This window comes from Monodon monoceros, unplaced genomic scaffold (assembly GCF_005190385.1).
Source record: "Monodon monoceros isolate NGI ecotype Baffin Bay Population unplaced genomic scaffold, NGI_Narwhal_1 Super_Scaffold_12, whole genome shotgun sequence".
NCBI classification, from domain to species: domain Eukaryota; kingdom Metazoa; phylum Chordata; class Mammalia; order Artiodactyla; family Monodontidae; genus Monodon; species Monodon monoceros.
Genome location: NW_021703768.1, coordinates 51,361,143 through 51,380,560, shown reverse-complemented (window position 1 = coordinate 51,380,560; position 19,418 = coordinate 51,361,143). Strand labels below are relative to the sequence as shown.

Sequence of the window (19,418 nt, the reverse complement as noted above, 5' to 3'; positions counted from 1 at the left end):
AGCTATGGATTTTACAATATACAAGTCATTACAGAATATAATTTATGCTTAATTGATGTTAATATTTAGGAGTCCTATTTCATTAGGTAGATAAACTACAGTTAAAATTTTATCCAGTTTAATGTAATAATTCCACTTAATATTTGGTACTGCAATATTTTATACCCATCATTTTTATACCTGAATAGGAAAAGAGTTGTTACAAATACTTTAACCCTTTGGCCCAGGAGAAATCTGCTAGTACTATAAGACCTTCTTAGGTTAGAGAATTTATCCAAGCTTTCATCTCAGCCACCTTGTGTTTAAGTCGTGCTTATTGATGTCCTTTAAGACTCTGGAGCATTAAGAATTATTTCAGTAACTGTTTCATTACCCAAGAATAACTAGTTTACCCTCTGTTAGAGGAATAATAAGGCCAAGAGGAGATCTACTAACTTAAGCCCAATTCAACAATAACCTTTATTGTGCTCTTAGTATGATAAAGACAAAATGCTAAGTACTTTGTACTGTTATGATGTATACTGTTATTATTTTGTATTTAAAGTTACACTTCAAGATTTAGAAAAAGGCTTTTGAAAGCCTATGGATAGGGATATACTAGTGGATCTTCAAACCAGATAGTTAGTGGGAAGCAGCCACATAGCACAGGGAGATCAGCTTGGTGCTTTGTGACCACCTAGAGGGGTGGGATAGGGAGGGTGGGAGGGAGGGAGATGCAAGAAGGAGGGGATATGGGGATATAAGTATATGTATAGCTGATTCAATTTGTTATAAAGCAGAAATTAACACACCATTGTAAAGCAATTATACTCCAATAAAGATGTTAAAAAAAAAAAGTTATCACAGCATCCATTCTTGGCTTCAAAGAATCCATGATTCTCTGTCTTCTGTATGAAAAGAAACAGGACTCCATCCTCCCTGCCCACAATCATATTTAATGCTGCACTTCGGTTTACTTATTTATTTTTAAAAACTGTCAAAGTAATACATGCCCATGGTTTGAAAAGACCCAAATGATGTTAAAAGGCTTAAAAAACCAAAACCAAAACCAAAACAACAATGAAGATCTATTCCACTCCCTCTATATCTAGCTCCACTCACAATCCCCAGGGACTGTTTTAAATATTCCTGTTTTCAAGCTTTTTTCTGGAGATTAACCTCCATTAACCTCCTGCAAGGCAGGAGTTTTTCAACACTTGGTTTGCAAACCACTAGCCATATGTGAGAGGATTTAGGATGAAATTGAATAAAAAATTTAAAAATTTTCATAGTTACCTATTTATTTTAATGTATATTAGAAGAAATGTATAAACTAGAACATCAAATACATAAATTCACAAATAAATTGTTAAGGATGAGGCTAAAATAAGTATTTTTTTTAAAAACGTGTGTTGATATGAAGAAAATCCTTAAGTAAAAAAGTAATTCTGGTGGTATGTGATACAGTAAAAATTGTAAAGGTGGTAGGAAAATGAGAGAAATTTGAGAAACACTGCTCTAATCATTATGCTTATTTTTCTATTTCTTTTTTATAATAAAATATATTTTTTCCATATATTAATGCACAAGAGTGACTACACTAAAAGACATCATGAAATAGATACTCCTACTGATAAAGAATGAGTTTGTACATATATACAATGGAATACTACTCAGCCATAAAAAAGAACAAAATAATGCCATTTGCACCAACATGGATGCAACTAGAGATTTTCATACTAAGTGAAGTAAGTCAGAAAGAGAAAGACAAATACATATGATATCACTTATATATGCAATCTAAAATATGGTACAAATGAACCTATCTGCAAAACAGAAAGACTCACAGACATACAGAACAGACTTGCAGCTGCCAAGGGGGAGGGGGGTGGAGGAGGGAAGGACTGGGAGTTTGGGATTAGCAGATATAAACTATTATATATAGGATGGATAAACAACAAGGTCCTAGTATATAGCATAGGGAATTATATTCAATATCCTCTGATAAACCCATAATGGAAAAGAATATAAAGAAAAAAAGAATGTCTGTGTATAACTGAGTCACTTTGCTGTACAGCAGAGACTGGCACAGCATTGTAAATCCACTATACCTCAATAAAAAAAAAATGAACAAGTTTGGATTTTGGAGGCAGTGATGATTCTGTACAAGATGAACAGAAAAATGAAAAAATGAAAAATTTCATGGATGAACGCAAGAACAAAACCACTATTAGCATAAGAATTAACAGACCAGATTTTTTGGTATAGAATAAGAGAAAGTATGAAATGACGTTAATGGCAATAGGGATAATAGAACAAGACCAATTACAGGTTGTCACAGTGGATAAAAAGAGGAAGTGTGATGTTCTTTTGGATGAGCTGTATGTGCTGGATAAAGCCCAGCAGGACATCTAAAAGTCAGACAGAATACAGGATAATTCGTCACTGTGTGGGACTGGCCCAAACACTGCAGGGTATCTGTCATCCCTACCCCTGCTCACTAGATGCCAGTAGCATCCTCATATTATTGTGACAGCCAAAATATCCCTGGTGAAAAATATCATAAGCCTGCTTTATGCTTAAAATCCTAGATTAGGTTAAATGTCATTTCTTTACTTACTTAGGGACTTCTACACACAAGGTGAGGACTTAGCCATTTTCTTTTCCTTTTTTTCCAACGGAGTTCACCAGCACTTCTGCTTATCAGCATCTAGTTCCACCATGTAAAGGCACAAGAGTAGTGGCATGGGGTGGGTGGTCAAAAAAGGAGACAGAAGTTGAATGGAGGAAAATAGTGGAACAAGGGTAGAAATCCTCCTTGCTGAGGTGTGGGTACATCTGAATGAGGTGAGAGCAGTGAGTGACTTCACAATTAGAGTTAAGTTGTACTGACCCTCTGGCTCCCTATGCAGTACCTGAGACACTTGTATCTTCCACATGAGCATGGGCTGGGATCCCTGAACAATGAACACTGAGTCTATCGTAGGACTGCCCATACCAGTGTTCTTCAGAGTCAGTCCACAATAGGGGCAGTGACATGCTTGGTTTGAAGGCTTCAGTCATAAAGTCAATTCAAGAAAATATGATGCCTTCCTTCACAACGAAACCATAATCTCCTTGGCTGGGGGATTCCTCCTCCCTCACTTGGATGACCCACTCTCCATTTAATGCTCGTAAGACATAGCCTTTTCCCTTCCTCAGCCTGCTGATGAAGGTGGCCTGCAGATCCTGTTATACAGCATGTAGCACCTCTCTGAACAGACCTACTGTTGGGGTGCTGATGTGGGAGTTCCTTGTCTGAAAGAATGAGGCTGTCAGTCAATGAATAAGAAAGGTCTTCCCTATCCAGAGGTCTTTCTCCTCAGCTCTGCCCATCCTGGATTCTTTTTCATCTCCACAGACAAAAGAACTCTAGTTAACACCAGAACTTTTCCCAATCTCACAAGCAGGCTTAGAGTCTTCCATGTGCAAAACTTATTCTGCTGTTTTCCAAAGTGACTTTGCTATTTTATACTCCAACCAGCAATATATGAGTTCCAATTTCTCCATATCCTCGTCAACACTTGTTGTTGTCTATCTTTTTAACTATAGCCATCCTAGTTACTGTGAAGTGATATCTCATTATAGTTTGGATTTGCAACTAATGACTAATGATATTGAGCATTTTTTTCATGCTTATTGGCTATCTTTATATCTTCTTTGGAGAACTGTCTATTCAAACTCTTTGTCCATTTTAAAATAGGGTTATTTGTTTTTTAATTCTTGAGTTGTAACAGTTCTTTATATATTCTAGATACTAGATCCTTGTCACATATATGACTTACAAATATTTGCGTTTATCCTGTGGTTATCTTTTCATTTTCTTGATAATATCCCTTTAAGCAGAGAAGTTTTTAACTTTGATGAAGTCTGATTTATCTATTTCTTTTTTGGCTGTTTGTGCTTTAGGTGTCATACCTAAGAAACCATAGCCTAATACAATTTCAAAAAATATTTACACCTATGTTGTCTTCTAAGAGTTTTATATTTTTATCTCTTACATTTAGGTCTTTGCTCCATTTTAAGTTAATTTGTGTATGTGTGTGTGTGTGTGTGTGTGTGTTCATAGTGTGAGGGAGGGTTCCAAATTCATGCCTTTGCATCTGAATTTCTAAATGTGACAGGCTCTCTATGTTCTTACTGAGTATAGTGGTAGACTTCAGTAGAATTTTTAAAAAATAAATGTTTTTCTATTTGCTGTACATCCTTAGGACAATTTCCATAGACTTAAATGAAATAAAAATCATTTCACCAGTTAAACAGTTGTTTTGCTGGGGTGAGGATCCATGAAGCTTCTCATGTTACCATTCCAGAAATCTTCTTCACTATTTTTTAATTTATCAACTTTAAATAATATTGACTTCCTTCTAGGAGGATTTGGGTCTTTTGCAATATCTTCTTCCCTTCTCACCTCTCAAATTTTTGTGAATAATATCATTTTTAGTTTCTATATTGTCTACCTTCATTATTAGTATGCTTTCATCAGTTAGGATGCTCTTGGTGTACACTAATAGAAAATTTATTCAAACTGCCTTAGTTAATTAATAAATTTAATATTTCATGTAATAGAAAATTCAAAGGTAGGATAGGCTTCAAACCTGGCTGACTTGGTGGTTAAACAATGTCATCAAGACCCCTTGTTCATTTCTTTCTTTAGTTTTACTATCCAAAATAAAGACTTTATACTCAGCTGGTTCCCCACTTGCTCATAAGATGGCTGCCAGTAATTATCCCTATTACACACCTTCTTGTTTATGTCCAATGGGGAAGAAACTAGCTTTTCCATCTCATGTCTTAAGAGTAAAGGGAAATTTTAGTCTCACCTCATCACTCAGAACTGAAACACATGCCCATTTATGAACCTATCACTGGCAAAAGGAATAGATTACCAAAAAGCCAAAGATGGGTTCATCTACCCAGAAGCCACCTGACCTATGCTGAGGGAGTTAAATACTGGAATAAAACTCAGGGTATGTTACGAAGAAAGATGTAATGGATGTAAATTAGCAACCAATAGTGTCTACTACCTATTTTTTTGTATGTTTTTGTGTTAACTTTTTTTTTCCATATTTGCTAGTTTTATTTATTTATTTAACTTTTTTTTAAACATCTTTATTGGAGTATAATTGCTTTACAATGGTGTGTTAGTTTCTGCTTGATAACAAAGTGCATCAGCTATACATATATCCCCATATCTCCTCCCTCTTGCGTCTCCCTCCCACCCTCCCTATCCCACCCCTCTAGGTGGTCACAAAGCACCGAGCTGATCTCCCGTGCTATGCAGCTGCTTCCCACTAGCTATCTATTTTACATTTGGTAGTATATATATGTCCATGCCACTCTGTTAACTTTTGACAGTATTATCTTGACCTCCACTAACAAATGATATTAATGCCTTCTACCCTGTCTTCTATATATGCTCTCCCACTTCAAATTCTCAACTTCGAGTGTATCAAGTACTTTATCAAGATCACATCTAACAGTGTTAAGAAATTTCAGCAAAATCGCATGAAATACTGAATGTTATATTGAGAGTGGTTTAAATCATTATTTTCCTAAGCACACTCTATGGAATAAATCTGGAAGGAATTTCATCATAACTCTATCCACTGAACTACTCTAAATTACAACTAACCCCTTATTCATTTGCCAAATATCTTCAGTTCCTTTAGAAAATGACAACCTTCCCACTCTAATCTTTGAAAATAACTGTCCCCTGGTTTGTACACAATTTGAATGGTGACATTAGGTAGCTGAGATGATTAATTCATTCACTTAATAAATAACTCTCAGGGTTCAGTAAAGTTAACAGAATAGTGTAAGATTGGAAACTGACTTTCTCCCAAAATATCAACAAAAGCAGCTGAAACCAGAAGAGGAAAAAAATCCCATTTACAATTGCAGCAACAAAAAAATACAGGCATAGGGCTTCCCTGGTGGCGCGGTGGTTGAGAGTCCGCCTGCCGATGCAGGGTACACGGGTTCCTGCCCCGGTCCGGGGGGATCCCACATGCTGCGGAGCGGCTGGGCCCGCGTCCGGAGCCTGTGCTCCACAACGGGAGAGGCCACAACAGTGAGAGGCCCGCGTACAGCAAAAAGAAAAAAAAATACAGGCATAAAGCTAATAAGAATTTTGCTGTGCCATTTGAAAGGAAATTACAGAAATGTTATTGAGAGGCAAAGGCAATATGCTTTCAATATTATAACAATGTTATAATATTATAACAATGTTATAAAAATGTCAATTAAAAATGTGAATTATTCCCCAAACAACTTATAAAATTAATTCACTTGTGAGTTATTAAAACATAAAGCTAAAATAATTATAAGACCGAAGTAATGGTATAGGACAAGACAGAAATATGAATGGAAAAGAACAGCTGCCAAAAACCACAAAAACATTTTAGTAATTATCTTCATTACCTAAAAAAGGCAGTTCAATCAGCATAGAAAAAAAATGAATTGTTCAATAAACGTTAGTGGGATAAATGCTTACAGACACGGAATAAAGGGACTATATATTTTTTTAAATTATGACTTAAGCTGTTTATTCTTTCTAAATTAGTAAAAAACTATTTTGCAAGATTATTATTATTTTTTGTTTGTGGTTTTCTTGTTTTGCTTTTGAAAGGTACTATATTTTTAACCAAACTGCACACCATAATAAATGGACTGGAATTAAGAGTAGGGAAATGAGGACAAAATGAAATCCAAAATAAATATAGGTAAAGAGACTATTTATATACAGTAAGTCCCCTACATATGTACCTGCAAGTTGCGAACTTTCAAATATGCGATCGTGTGTTCACATGTCCAATCACTTAAGTTAGTTCACATGTATGGCGTATATTATCACATGTGTGCATCCTCTACAAGTGGTCGTACTTTTGTGTATTTTACTGTACAGTACTGTATAGAGTGCAGTAGTACAGTATCTTTATTTCAAGCTCAGGATGTCTGGAAGCAAGCATAAAAGCAGCGGTGATGTAGCTGGTACTACTGTACTTTTCAAGGTACTGTACTGTAAGATTAAAAATGTTCTATTTTTGTGTTTGTTTGTTTTTTATGTATTATTTGTGTGAAAAGTATTATAAGCCTATTACAGTACAGTACTATATAGCTGATTGTGTTAGTTGGGTACCTAGGCTAACTTTGTTGGACTTAACAAACAAATTGGACTTACGAATGTGCTCTCAGAACACAACTCATTCATATGTAGGGGATTTACTGTAATTCTGTAGTGAATAAGGCCTTTTAATACCTAACTTTGAAATTAGAAATAATAAAGGCAAAGGTTGCTACATAAGACTACATAAAATATAGAAGTTCTGCACATTCATAAGATATAATAAACATAATTCAAGTACATATGACAAAATAGGAAAGCGATTTGCCACATATGACAAAAGCTGACATTACTGAAAAAAAAAAATCCTCTTGCAGTAAACAAGAAAACGATGAACAGACCAAAAGAAAAATCAGCAAAGGGCATGGTAAGGGATTTAAAAGGAAAAAAAAGGATAGTCCAGAGTGTTGAGAAAATAAGCCCATTATATTGCTGCTTGCAATAATTTTGGAGCATAATTTTGTAACATATACATAGCCTTAAAACACGTACAGACTTTAACTACCAATTCTACTCCTGGAAATCCATTACAAGGAAATGCTTGGAGATGTGTGCAAATATTTATCCATATATATCAGCAAAAAAATGAATGATAAACAACTAAACTAAATAGTAGATAGCTTAAGTAGATAATGATATAATCACAAGAATTTAAAGTAAACAAGGGACTTCCCTGGTGGTCCAGTGGGTAAGACTCTGCGCTCCCAATGCAGGGGGCCCGGGTTCAATCCCTGGTTGGGGAACTAGAGAGCACATGCATGCTGCAACTACGAGTTTGCATGCTGCAACTAAAGATCTTGCTGCTGCAACTAAGACCCAGCTCAGACAAAATAAATTAAATAAATATTTTTAAAAAAGTAAAACAAAAGCAGGTCAAAAGCCTTATGTTCAAAATGAACATTTTACAAAAAAAAATGATTAAGTATATGGATATAAAATATTCTGGAAGAATATTCGATAAACGATGTGATCTTTAAATGGTAGGACTATGGAGGATTTTGAGATTATAATTTGATTTGTATACTCTGATTTTTCTATAATGAAATTGTATTACTTATATAATTTTAGAAGTTATTTTTATAGGAAAACCAGACTATATATATATATATATATATATATTTTTTTTTTTTTTTTTTTTGGCTACTGGCAATGTTGCTTTCCCTAATCTATACTCTGATATGCCCTCAGCTCTTATCAAAGAATACCATAAGATACCATGTTAGAACACCTGATATTGCATTTGCTCTGAGGATGTTTTTGAGGACACTGCCTACTCCATCTCTCACTATGCCTAGAAATCACATTAAAAAATTTCTTTTAAAGTGCTGGAAAAAACTTCTCTTGCCCTTAGGAGTTGGTATGTTTCTTTCCATCGATCATGAGAATCATTTAATTGTATGCTTATTTTATTTTTTCTTAGGCAGCCAGAATATTAAAACGAAATACTTCATTCAGTACTTCCCTTGCCTTGCTACTTCATTGCATATATATTTTAAAACATGTCAAATCTTTTTGAGGTAGGTATAAATAACTAAGTAGTATATTCCCATTATTATTACCAGCTTCTAAATGACAGTACGCAACCAAATTTAGTCTCTATTGGAATAAATATTCCCAATATGATTTATTATATAGAAGAACCAACTTTGGAAATAAAGGAAAATATGACATTGTTGCTTTGATAAATGAACCAAGAGAGAGTCAAGTCATTATTGTTTTGAGACATTAAGGAAAGCAATTTTAAAATCCCTGTCAACATTAAACTGGATCATGGAAGGCAGGGACATCTGTCTAAATCACTATGTACATCGCCTAGATGCTTCCCTTCAAAACAGGCTTTCAGTAAATGTTTTCTTGCATAGATGGTCAGAGATAACACTGAGAAAGAGATGTTACTCTTCACATTTCATTCATTCCAAAGCACCTAGCAAGGGATCTAGTACTAGAAAAGAACCCCTATTTTTCTCGCTTCAATGTAAGCCAGAGAAGAAGAACTTCCAGTAAGCTTCTGTCCTCCCATGGAATTGCTTCCTTCCCTCTCTCCACTCCTTACTTGCTCTTCCCCATGAAAGGAAGAGTGATCTGCCAGTGTGACAGATGACAGCCTGCAGTCCCTGACCATGTTTCTGTATTGGGTAGAGTCAACTGTGCTTGGCATGTCCTTTTGTCTCCAGGTCTGTCTGTGCTCAGTGCAGTGATTTTGTGCTCCAAACTATATGCACTAGGCAAAGATCAGAGAGGCAAAGCTATATTTTCTCTTCACTGTTTGATTACTGAGCCTGTAAGCCAGGTTTGCAAGCCTTCATGCAGCTGGTTGGGTTAAGGCATGCAAAGCTTATTTTTATAAACTGATTCTTCCTTGCAGATGGGTCCTTGGATTTTCTTTTGCGGAAGAAAAATGTGCCATGTGTTTTCTACAGTTTTACTATTAATAAAGTACATACTTTGATCCTCATTTGGTTCCTCTATGGTTGAGGCGAGAATGTGGATATAGAAATTTCCTCCCCTAAGGTTTAGCACACAGTAGTGCACTCAATAAATATCAGCTCTGCTTACTTCTATCATTCTTCCCTTTCACCTTAGCAGGTTTCTATGTTCCACATTCATTCGTTTTTCCTTTCTTCACTAGTATGTTTTAAATATTGTGTTATATTCCATCTTTACATGATAATTAGGTAAACAAATCCTTGTTCCAATTTTGCTATCTTCTATTTCAAGAAGAAAGGCCTTAAGAACAACAAGAAGGTTGAGAAGAGTTGGAGTCTGGAGGAAAGGCCTAATAGTTATCCTCAGATATTTACAGATTTATTCTCTGAGACTTCAGAGGAAAAAGCATGGGCCAAAGAATGAGGAGTAGTGGAAGGCAGATTTGAGGAATACATAATCAACAGGGCTGCTTCAAATTTTTATGGAATGTCCTTGACACTGGAGATGTTCAAGTACATGCTGAACAATAACTAGTTAGGATGCTTTAGGAAAGATCTCAACATTGAATAGAGGACTAGAGATGAGAAACTATTCTCATCTATGATTCTATGATCTCAACAAGTTCTAATGAGTTGGGCAAGCACTGTTTTATAAACTAGAGAGTAACAAATTATGCTGTATATGATTTTCAATAACTTTCTCATGATAATTCATACAGTACTTTTAGAACTGGAACAAAGAGGTAGTCAAAATAGTCAGGTAATTGTGTCAATGAAAGACAACAGTTACCTGTCTGGAAAAAGACTCTGGAAATAATTGTCCGACACAATGGGCAGGGAGTGCTTGCGGGATTGTCTTTGGCAAGAGTCCGTAAGCAGGGCTCACAGAAGATGTGGTGGCAAGGGTAACACATGTAGGGGTTGAAATAAACATCCAGACACACTGCACAGATGTAGCTCTCCTTTTCTTCTGCATATTCATTGTCATCATCTGTACTCATCTCATTATCCAAAGTCTGCAAAACATAAGCAAAAACGATTTTTCTTAGTTCAGTATAACATTGGTTTCCTTGAGAAATTGAGACACTGATTTTATATTTTCTTAAAATGAATGAAAATATTTATGAGAAACAGGTAATATCTGTTTCTGTGCATAATCAAAGTGACAGAAATGCTACCTCGCAAAGTGGGAAGAAACTGGAAACATACATGAAAAACCCATAAGTCTTAATTATTCATTTTAGTATTTTTATATAATGCTAAATGTTAAAATATAGTACCTGAACACATTAAGTATACCTGTATCTCTATTTAACCAGCATTACTTAAGTAAGTGTTAGGTCCTAGGATGACAGGTTCCCCCTATCTATTCCACTCCCACCACAGCAAATAAGCTGACTGTCGCAAGATTATAAAGCCTTACATGGGCATTCACACATGAAGAGAAGTGGGGGTAAGAGGATGTCATACTTCATCTTCACACCATGCATGGAGCGTTTTCATTCTACATTTTGCACCTTCCTGGACCTCAAAGCCAATAAAAGGCCAAAGCCTAAGGTATGTCAGGAAGTAGATAAGGCAAAGAAACTTGTAGTAGTTCTGGGATGAGCCTTGTAACTGGGAAATATGATGATCCCTCTCCTCTCTCCCAAATGGAACAGTTAAGAAAGACGCTATTAAAAGGTAGTTAGGATTTGTTATAAAGCATAAACTAACACTCCATTGTAAAGCAATTATACGCCAGTAAGGATGTCAAACAAACAAACAAAAAAAACTGTAGTTAGGAAAGAGGCACTCAGGTTAGCAGCACAAAATCTGGTGGCTGAATTCCTGTTACTTAACATCACAATATTCCTCATCCATGAGGATGCTGTGAGAATTAAATGAGGTAATCCACATAAAGCGTTAAGCAAAGTGTCTGGTATATAACAAATATTCAATAAATATTAACCATAGCCATCCTTCTCTCCTCTCTTCTTCAAAGGCCCTATAGTCTTGGCTAGAGCCTTGGGAAATTTTCCTCAAACCAGGCCTGACCTCAGTCCACTGAGGCATAATGGGAATCTACATGGTGTAGATGCTTTCCTCCTCACTTTAATGGATGTCAAAAATGGAGATCAGTGATTAATATTTGAGTAAGCCTTGGGTTTAATAAATATTTTTAGGTTACATGAAATGTAAAAGATACACAAATGAGGCAAACAGAGCCTTGAAAATACAGAAAAATCTTTCTACTGGATAAACTATTATTTGATTTATCCAGGTGGCTTTGCTTCCTCTTTCTGCCGCTTGTTGATAATTTCTCTCTTTATGAAAGACATATTTGAGGCATTAGGCCATTCTTTTTAATTGGTTGTCTGATTTTTCTTAAGCATTTTTACTTAATCTAGTTATTTGTTGTTACTGGCTAGATGTGTTGCAAATATTTCTTCCTTTTCTCTGGTTTGCCTTTTCATTCTTTTCATAGTGTTTTTTGATAAAATGAAATTTTAAAGAACATTTTTCCTTTATGATTTAATACTTTTTGTGTCTTATTTAAGAACTCTTACTTTTTCCCAAGGTCAGTAAGAGAGTCTTATTTTGCATCCTATAATCTACCTGAAATTGATTTTCATGTATGGTGTACATTAAGGGTTAAATTTCATTTTTATTTTTATGTAATTATTAATTGGTACAGCCCATTTATTGCAAAGACCTTACTTTCCTCCACTGTTCTAAAGTGCCATGTTGTTATTAGGCCAAATATGCATGGGTTGGCTTCTATTTTGTTCCATTACTTTACTGTCTATTCCTATGCCATAATCACAATTTCTTACTGTGGGCTTATAATAAGCCTCAATAGCTGGTAAAGGAAGTCCTTTCATCTTAAAGTCTAATAAGAACCTGCAGTATAAACAAGCAAACAAACAAACAAAGCAACTAATACTAAACTTTCTTTGGGTTATTTGTATGGAAATATGTTAATATAAATGTTTCAGACATTACATGAAATTTCTAAAAATCTTAAAAAAAAAAAAAGCCCTTACTCAGGTGGATGATTACAAAATAGATAAAATTCTTCCTGTCTCTCTATGTGCACCCATATGCATTTCATCAAGATGTGGAGATTAGTTTTCCACCTTCTGATTCTGGGCTCTGTCATGTGACTTGCTTTGGCCAATGGATTGTTAGTAAATATGATGCAAACAGAGGCTTAAAAAAAGCTTGTGCATTGGAATAATCCTCTCTTGATGATATTGGGAACCCTAGTCTACTACCATGTGAACAAGCCTAGGCTAACTTGCTGAATAGTAAGTGAATATGGTCCAGCTGCCTCCATTGTGACTGCTGATAACAAGCCAACCACCAGACGTGTGTGGGTAGAGTCAATGACTGTCACCTAACTGTAAATGTACTGGTGAGCCCAGATGACACCATGTGGATCAGAGATAAGCCAATACAGCTGAGCTCAGCCCCAACTGCCAACTCAGAAAACTGTGAGTGAATATAGGTTGTTGTTTTAAACAATTAAATAAAATCTGTTTGTTACATAATAAAAATTAGTTGACACATCCTTGTCTACACATGGCTAACTTTACCTCATTTTTAAAATCTTAGTTTAAATACCAACTTCCCCAAAGGATTTCACTGCTATTCTATCTAAAGTTGTTCTGTCACTGCTACTTATTTGTTTCCTCATAATAATTTTTTATTTGCCTATTTTCTATGTCTCTCAATAGAATGTTAAGATTAATAAAGGGGAATAAAGGGGAATAAAAAAAACACACACATTTTTTCCCCAATGAATTAATAGTAGAGCCTGCTTGGTGGTGGCTTGCAGTCTCAAAATGCTCACAGGTTCAGCTTGTTAAATACTGTATTGATTATACCTCTATTAAGTGTTCTTAGGTGTTCTTGTAGGCCTTTTGGATATTTACAGCTAGAAAACAAGCATTCTGTGAAATCTCATATAACATATACAAAGTTTAACACAGAGAAGATATGAAGTAACTGTCCCTCACCAACAGAAAGATTGTGGCTATGAGTTGAACACTAATAAAAATCTGCTGGAAAGGCAACAGTATCCACAATTTTTCTCATTATTGTTATATGACTATTCTCTCCTGTACTTAAAAGAAACTTGAAAAAGGAAAGCTGTAAGTGCACAACTAGTACCGATTAGGGACCCCCAGGTAATAAAAACATCTTTGGACCTAGATGCTTACTTACTAAAATTTTATTTCATAGTGACAGCTTATTCTGTTTGTATTACACTCTCAATATTGTGTCTTGAGATTTGAACTAATTAACCTCAAAGAAACTCATGGCATAAGAAAATCATAATTTGAAGACCCACTTAAAGCAATCCAAATTGTGGCCCTAATAACTGTACATAATTTTATTTCTATGAAGTACTTTATCTCTACATATATAACAAAAGTGACTAGATTTCATTAAAATATACATCAAAGAAATAAATGATTTGCTATTTAAAAACACAACCATATTATGGAAATAAACTTGAAGGTAGAAGTTTGCAAATAGAAAATGAGGTCAGAACTATTCATCTATTAGCTGAGCTACGTGACTCAATCCACAAAACAGATGTAACACATACAAATACCTCTAGAATCACTATATTTTAAGGGACCAAAAAGGGTGAAGAGTTTCCATTACACAGAGAATTGAACATATCTGGTAATAAAAACTGTTCTGCAAGAAGACAAAAAAACCACCTCAAAGGTAGAACTCCACTGGGCTTTTCTCCAAATTAGAGAGATAATAATAAATTTACTGTTGGATATATGGTTATATTTTAAAAATTAATTACACATTAATAGATAAAAGTCAACCTGGAAAAAGGTTTTTAATAGGTGTGCCTATGAACTCATCTTCATCTCATCAACATTTCAATTACCATAGATAGAGACCATCAAAATGCTTCTCAGAAATGGAGAGGTGACAGGAAAGATGGCTGCCTAGTTAAAAACAACTAAAATCCTTTCTGAACAGGAGGGAGACCTTCAAGATGGCAGAGGAGTAAGACATGGAGATCACCTTGCTTCCCACAAATACATCAGAAATACATCTACATGTGGAACAACTCCTATGGAACACCTACTGAACGCTGGCAGAAGACCTCAGACTTCCCAAAAGACGCCCTCAGGCGACCTACAGGCAGAGGTGGGGCCAATCCAAAGCTGAACCCCAGGAGCAGTGCGAACAAAGAAGATAAAGGGAAATTTCTCCCAGCACCCTCAGGAGCAGCAGATTAAATCTCCACAATCAAATTGATGTACCCTGCATCTCTGGAATACCAGAATAGACAATGAATCAATCCAAAATTGAAGTGGTGGACTTTAGGAGCAACTATAGACTTGGGATTTGCTTTCTGCATCAAATTTGTTTCTGGTTTTATGTTTATATTTTTAGTTTAGTTCTTTAGTTTAATATTTAGAGTTTATTATCACTGGTAGATTTGTTTATTAATTTGGTTCTTCTCTTCCTGTTTTTTTATATACACATATGTATTTTTTTCCTATTTCACTTTTTGTGAGGTGTATGTGTATGCTTCTTTGTGTGATTTTTGTCTGTATAGCTTTGCGTTTACCATTTGTCCTAGGGTTCTGTCTGTCTGTTTTTTTTAATTTAGTATAGTTTTTAGCGCTTATTATGATTGGTGGATTTGTGTTTTGGTTTCGTTGCTCTCTTCTTTCTTTCATTCTTTTTTTATTACTTTTTCATTGTTCTCTTCTTTCTTTCATTCTTTTTTATTACTTCTTAATTTTTAAAAATTTTTATTAATTAAAAAAATTTATTTTAATAACTTTATTTTATCTATCTGTTTGTCTATTTGTTTATTTATGTATTTATGTATGTATGTATGTATGTATTTATTTATTTATTTCTCCCTTTTCTTTTGAGCCGTGTGGCTGACAGGGTCTTGGTGCTTTGGCCAGGTGTCAGGCCTATGCCTCTCAGGTGGGAGAGCCAAGTTCAGGACACTGGCCCACCAGAGACTTCCCGGCTCCACTTAATATCAAATGGCAAAAGCTCTCCCAAAGATCTCCATCTCAGCGCTAAGACTCAGCTCCACTCAACAACCAACAAGCTACAGTGCTGGACACCCTACGCCAAACAACTAGCAACACAGGAACACAACACCACCCATTAGCAGAGAGGCTGCCTAAAATCATAATAAAGTCACACACCCCAAAACACACCACCGGACACAGCCCTGCCCACCAGAAAGACAAGATCTAGCCTCATCCACCAGAACATGGGCACTAGTCCCTTCCACCAGGAAGCCTACACAACCCACTGAACCAACCTTACCCACTGGAGGCAGACACCAAAAACAACAGGAACTACGAACCTGCAGCCTGCAAAAAGGAGACCCCAAATACAGTAAGTTAAGCAAAATGAGGAGACAGACAAACACACAGCAGATAAAGGAGCAAGGTAAAAACCCACCAGACCTAACAAGTGAAGAGTAAATAGGCGGTCTACCTGAAAAAGAATTCAGAGTAATGGCAGTAAAGATGATCCAAAATCGTGGAAATAGAATGGAGAAAATACAAGAAACGTTTAACAAGGACCTAAAAGACATAAAAAACAAACAAACAATGATGAACAGCACAATAAATGAAATTAATACTTCTCTAGAAGGAATTGATAGGAGAATAACTGAGGCAGAAGAATGGAAAAGTGACCTGGAGGATAAAATAGTAGAAATAGCTGCCACACAGCAGAATAAAGAAAAAAGAATGAAAAGAATTGAGGACAGTCTCAGAGAGCTCTGGGACAACACTAAACACACCAATATTCGAATTATAGGGGTCCCAGAAGAAGAAGAGAAAAAGAAAGGGACTGAGAAAATATTTGAAGAGATTATAGTTGAAAACTTCCCTGATATGGGAAACTAAATAGTCAATCAAGTCCAGGAAGCACAGAGAGTCCCATACAGGATAAATCCAAGGGGAAACACGCCAAGACACATATTAATCAAACTATCAAAAGTTAAATACAAAGAAAAAATATTAAAAGCAGCAAGGGAAAAACAACAAATAACAGACAAGGGAATCCCCATAAGTTAATCCCCATAAGGTAAACAGCTGATCTTTCAGCAGAAACTCTGCAAGCCAGAAGGGAGTGGCAAGACATATTTAAAGTCATGAAAGGGAAAAACCTACAACCAAGATTACTCTACCCAGCAAGGATCTCACTCAGATTTGACCGAGAAATTAAAATCTTTACAGGCAAGCAAATGCTAAGAGAATTCAGCACCACCAAACCAGCTTTACAACAAATGCTAAAGGAACTTCTCTAGGCAGGAAACACAAGAGAAGGGAAAGACCTACAATAACAAACCCAAAACAATTAAGAAAATGGTAATAGGAACATACATAGTGATAATTACCATAAATGTAAATAGGTTAAATGCTCCACCCAAAAGACACAAACGGGCTGAATGGATACAAAAACAAGACCAGTATATATGCTGTCTACAAGAGACCCACTTGAGACCTAGGGACACATATAGACTGAAAGTGAGGGGATGGAATAAGATATTCCATGCAAATGGAAATCAAAAGAAAGCTGGAGCAGCAATTCTCATATCCGACAAAATAGACTTTAAAATAAAGACTGTTACAAGAGACAAAGAAGGACACTACATAATGATCAAGGGATCAATTCAAGAAGAAGATATAACAATTGTAAATATTTATGCACCCAACATAGGAGCACATCAATACATAAGGCAAATGCTAACAGTCATTAAAGGGGAAATTGACAGTAAAACAATCATACTAGGGGACTTTAACACACCAGTTTCACCAATGGACAGATAATCCAAAATGACAATAAATAAGGAAAACAAGCTTTAAATGATACATTAAACAAGATGGACTTAATTGATACTTATAGGACATTCCACCCAAAAACAACAGAATACACTTTCTTCTCAAGTGCTCATGGAACATTCTCCAGGATAGATCATATCTTGGGTCACAAATCAAGCCAGGGTAAATTTAAGAAAATTGAAATCATATCAAGTATCTCTTCCAACCACAATGCTATGAGACTAGATAACAATTACAGGAAAAATTCTGTAAAAAATACAAACACATGGAGGCTAAACAATACAGTACTAAATAACCAAGAGATCACTGAAGAAATCAAAGAGGAAATCAAAAACTACCTAGAAACAAATGACAATGAAAACATGATGACCCAAAACCTATAGGATGCAGCAAAAGCAGTTCAAAGAGGGTAGTTTACAGCAATACAATCTTACGTCAAGAAACAAGAAACATCTCAAATAAACAACCTAACCTTTCACCTAAAGCAATTAGAGGAAGGGGAACAAAAAGACCCAAACTTAGTAGAAGGAAAGAAATCATAAAGATCAGATCAGAAATAAATGAAAAAGAATTGAAGGAAACAAGAGCAAAGATCAATAAAAATAAAAGCTGGTTATTTGAGAAGATAAACAAAATTGATAAATCATTAGCCAGACTCATAACGAAAAAATTGGAGAAGACCCAAATCAATAGAATTAGAAGTGAAAAAGGAGAAGTTAACAACTGACACTGCAGAAATACAAAGGATCATGAAAGATTACTACAAGTAACTACACGCCAATAAAATGGACAACCTGGAAGAAATGGACAAATTCTTAGAAAAGCACAATCTTCCCAGACTGAATCAGAAGAAATAGAAAATTGGCTTCAGAGGCGAATTCTATCAAACATTTAGAGAAGAGCTAACACCTATCTTTCTCAAACTCTTCCAAAATATAGCAGAGGGAGGAACACTCCCAAACTCATTCTACTAGGCCACCATCACCCTGATACCAAAACCAGACAAAGATGTCACAAAGAAAGAAAACTACAGGCCAAGATCTCTGATGAACATAGATGCAAATATCCTCAACAAAATACTAGCAAACAGAATCTAACAGTACAATAAAAGGGTCATACACTATGATCAAGTGGGGTGTATCCCAGGAATGCAAGGATTCTTCAATATACACAAATCAATCAATGTGATAAACCATATTAAAAAATAGAAGGAGAAAAAAACACAAGATCATCTCAATAGATGCGGAAAAAGCTTTCAACAAAATTCAACACCCATTTATGATAAAAACGCTCCAGACAGTAGGCATAGAGGGAACTTACCTCAACATAATAAAGGCCATATCTGACAAACCTATAGCCAACATCATCCTCAATGGTGAAAAACTGAAACCATTTCCACTAAGATCAGGAACAAGACGAGATGGTCCACTCTCACCACTATTACTCAACATAGTTTTGGAAGTTTTAGCCACAGCAATCAGAGAAGAAAAAGAAACAAAAGGAACACAAAGCAGAAAAGAACAATTAAAGCTGTCACTGTTTGCAGATGACATGATACTACACACAGAGAATCCTAAAGATGGTACCAGAAAACTACTACAGCTAATCAATGAATCTGGTAAAGTAGTAGGATACAAAATTAATGGACAGAAATCTCTTGCATTCCTATACACTAGTGATGAAAAATCTGGAAGAGAAATTAAGGAAACACTCCCATTTACCACAGCAACAAAAAGAATAAAATACCTAGGAATAAACCTGCCTAAGGAGACAAAAGACCCATATGCAGAGAACTATAAGACACTGATGAAAGAATTTTAATTAAAATTAAAGATGGAGAGATATACCATGTTCTTGGATTGGAAGAATCCACATTGTGAAAATGCCTATACTACCTAAAGCAATGTACAGATTCAATGCAATCCCTATCAAACTACCACTGGCATTTTTCACAGAACTAGAAAAAAAAAATCACAATTTGTATGGAAACACAAAAGACGCTGA

At 35.5% G+C, this 19,418-nt stretch overlaps 1 protein-coding gene across 1 annotated transcript in view; it reads right to left on the bottom strand.

Moving 5' to 3' along the window:
• Positions 1 to 19,418, bottom strand: part of RNF180 (ring finger protein 180) — a 287,858-nt gene that overhangs the window by 64,075 nt on the left and 204,365 nt on the right. The window contains exon 6 of the mRNA XM_029219003.1: positions 10,361 to 10,586. Within this exon, the coding sequence (XP_029074836.1) occupies positions 10,361 to 10,586 (226 nt within the window). The remainder of the gene's footprint in view (positions 1 to 10,360; positions 10,587 to 19,418) is intronic.